This window comes from Octopus bimaculoides, chromosome 22, assembly GCF_001194135.2.
Source record: "Octopus bimaculoides isolate UCB-OBI-ISO-001 chromosome 22, ASM119413v2, whole genome shotgun sequence".
Classification (NCBI taxonomy): Eukaryota; Metazoa; Mollusca; class Cephalopoda; order Octopoda; family Octopodidae; genus Octopus; species Octopus bimaculoides.
Window position 1 is genome coordinate 9,427,384 of NC_069002.1, and position 3,366 is coordinate 9,430,749.

General features: G+C 40.6%; 1 protein-coding gene across 3 annotated transcripts in view; it reads left to right on the forward strand.

Moving 5' to 3' along the window:
• LOC106874151 (uncharacterized) overlaps positions 1–3,366 on the forward strand; it is a 48,196-nt gene that overhangs the window by 35,684 nt on the left and 9,146 nt on the right. For all 3 annotated transcript variants that reach the window (XM_014921771.2, XM_014921773.2, XM_014921772.2), the window contains exon 2: positions 2,501–3,239. In XM_014921771.2, coding sequence (XP_014777257.1) covers positions 3,078–3,239 — 162 coding nt within the window. In that variant the 5' untranslated portion in view covers positions 2,501–3,077. The remainder of the gene's footprint in view (positions 1–2,500; positions 3,240–3,366) is intronic.

Below are 3,366 nucleotides of genomic sequence, written 5' to 3' on the forward strand. Positions count from 1 at the left end.
TATATATATATATATATATATATATATATATATATATATATATATATTCAGAGAAAATACAGGAGCATAAGCGATAACATTCCTTATTGAATCTGGAAAGGTGCAGGACAAGAGTTAACTTCGAAACATTGCAGCTGAAGTTGGAATTTGAATTTAAATAATATATAGCTTTAGGTGAGCTTCGGATGGAAAAAAAAAATGGAAGGAAGGGGTTAAAAGGAAGGTCCTTCTAATTTAATGACATTAGCAACATCCCAAGACGGTATATTGGTAATATAGTTAAATTGGAAGGGCCGTTTTCTTTCACCCAAAACATCCTCTCATGTGCATGTTTAACTGAGATTATGTTCACAGGCTGATGCTGTCTAAACTGAACTTTGTGCCCTCTGGGGAAGGGAGGTTTGTTAGCTTAAGCGTTATAGAAGATATGAAGTAGGGAGACAGTATCCGGGTATCAAGAACTAAAGAATATTAGATTTCCAGAGTTTCATGGGTTTAGATTCCGATCCATTTGTCTCTAGTGGGGATCAATTTCTATGTTTTATTGGGGGAAAGTAGACCTAAACGCTAAACCCACAGCATCATCTATCGACCCTAAGGCCTATTTGAATGTTACTAGGAAAGTTAGAGTGCGTCCTATTCACTCTCCGCCATCTCTTGATGGATTCATGTTTCTATAAAACTAAATGATAGTTCAACTATGGTTGGTGAAACATGAAAGAAGGGTAGCTGAACAGTTTAGAATTTAATTTTCAAAAGCAGGTTTCATCTCCGTAATAGATGAGTGATTCAACTCACTCCCATCATCCAGGTGAAATACCACTAAGCATTTTGTCCGGCCTGCTAACGATTTTGCCAGATCGCTACCTTATAATGATGATAATCCTTTTTACTGAAGGCACAAGGCCTGAAATTTGAGGGGAGGGGACTAGTCGATTACATCGACCCCAGTGTTTCACTGGTACTTATTCTTTTCTACTCTAGGCACAATGCCCGAAATTTTTGGGGAGGGGGCCAGTCGATTAGATCGACGCCAGTACACAACTGGTACTTAATTTATTGACCCCGAAAGAATGAAAGGCAAAGTAGACCTCGGTAGAATTTGAACTCAGAGCATCGCGATTGCCGAAATGACGTTAAACATTTTTCCCAGCGTGCTAACGATTCGGCCAGCTCGCCGCTTTATAATGATGATAATAATGATGATGATGATAATAATAATAATAGCGATAATGTTGATGATAATAATGATGATGATGATGATGATGATGATGATGATGATTGAGGGAATAAAAGGCCAATTTCACTTCTGCTGGATTTGAACTCAACTTCCATCGGACCGTAAGAAAATACCGCAAAGCATATTTTTTTTCCGACCCCCTCTACCGATAAAAATAAACCAGTAAGAGCCGAATAAAAATAAAAGGGGAAGTTTCTTGAAGAGTTTTAATAATCAAAACGAGAAGACCATCTGCTGCGAAGGACAGTTTTTATTTGAATAACCTTGTATTTAACATCTTTCAGCACTACTCCATCCGCCCCGTTCTCTCTTTGGCAGATAAGGTTAGAGTGATGACGGGGTTAGTGTGGTGTAGTATGGGATGGGTACTGTCTGAGCCCTGCCCCTACATCCTATCAGTGATATTTTCCCTGATATTACGATTATCATCAGTGTCTACTTTTAACTAACTCCCACAAGTCTGGCATTTTACATTTCCTTTAGCAAAATTCGGTGAAAGGTATGTATGTATGTATGTATGTATGTATGTATGTATGTATGTATGTATGTATGAATGCATGCATGTGTCTGTGTACACATGTATTCATATATATTCCTATATATATGTATATATCGGAGGCGCAACGACCCAGTGGTTAGGGCAGCGGACTCGCGGTCATAGGATCGCGGTTTCGATTCCCAGACCCGGCGTTGTGAGTGTTTTTGGAGCGAAAACACCTAAAGCTCCACGAGGCTCCGGCAGGGGATGGTGGCGAACCCTGCTGTACTCTTTCACCACAACTTTCTCTCACTCTTTCTTCCTGTTGCTTTTGTGCCTGTAATTCAAAAGGTCAGCCTTGTCACACTGTGTCACGCTGAATATCCCCGAGAAGTACGTTAAGGGTACACGTGTCTGTGGAGTGCTCAGCCACTTGCACGTTAATTTCACGAGCAAGCTGTTCCGTTGATCGGATCAACTGGAACCCTCGACGTCGTAAGCGACGGATTGCCAACAACAACAAAATATGTATATATATATATATAGTGTGTGTAAACAATAGACAGTAACAAAAGTCCAAGGAACATTGACCGTTAATATTTTTAGGTTGACACTCTAAGAAGAATAAATATTATAATGTGAAAGTTATCGAATAAATGTATAACGTCTCGAACATACCATGTGCATATGTGTGTATATATCGGTGTATCTTCACTGAAGTATGTCTGTATGCGTTTCCGTCGTCTCAAACTTTAATATTACATAAATTTGCTTCGTTTCAGGCTTCCTGGTTCAGCAAATTGCGACAGAAACATCGTCTTTGGTGTACTTTACCGGAGTTCACCTTATTTTCCAACATTCAGAGTCCTGTCGTGCTGTGGAACAAAGCTGTTAACCAAATCATGAGGCCTAAGTACTCTCATTTCGACTAAACATATCGCTCATTCATCACTCACACATACTCTTCCTCTTTTTTTTTTAAACCTTTTTTAACCCTGGACCTTATATCCTCTCACCTTTCGTCGTAATCACCTTGTCATTTTTTCTCGCTTTCGCTTTCAATCTCTCTCTCTCTCTCTACTTTTTTTTTCTGTTCCTCTTTCTCTTACACACGAACATCTTTCTCTCTACAACAATGTTACGCTCGCCATCGATATCACCAGCGCCACCTTTATCACTACCGCCACCACAGCCACCATCGCCAGTACTTCTAATGCTGTTACAACTGCTACAACGACCACAACTCTCCGCACCACAAATAGTGACCTAATTACAATAACCATCAAGACAACCGGCTACCAAACACTGATACCTCTCACCATCACCATCTGGAGTGTTTCGGAGCTACCATTGGCAAGGATGGCGAATATTGGTGATGGCCGACCTTGCAACGGGATGCCGTGTCTAATGGAGCAAGATGAAGATCCGAAAGAACAAAGCGAGCTGAGTAAAACACTTGCTGATTATCAGGCGGCCAGAGAGCGAATAAATAGCAGGTTGCACAAGATCCGTTTAGAGCTGGTAAGTAATCGTCCATTTTGACCGCTTGTTCGCCATTTTGTTATTCTTACACTATCTTATGTGTGTGTGTGTGTGTGTGTGTGTGTGTGTGTGTGAGTGTGTGTGAGTGTGTGTGTGTCTGTGTGTG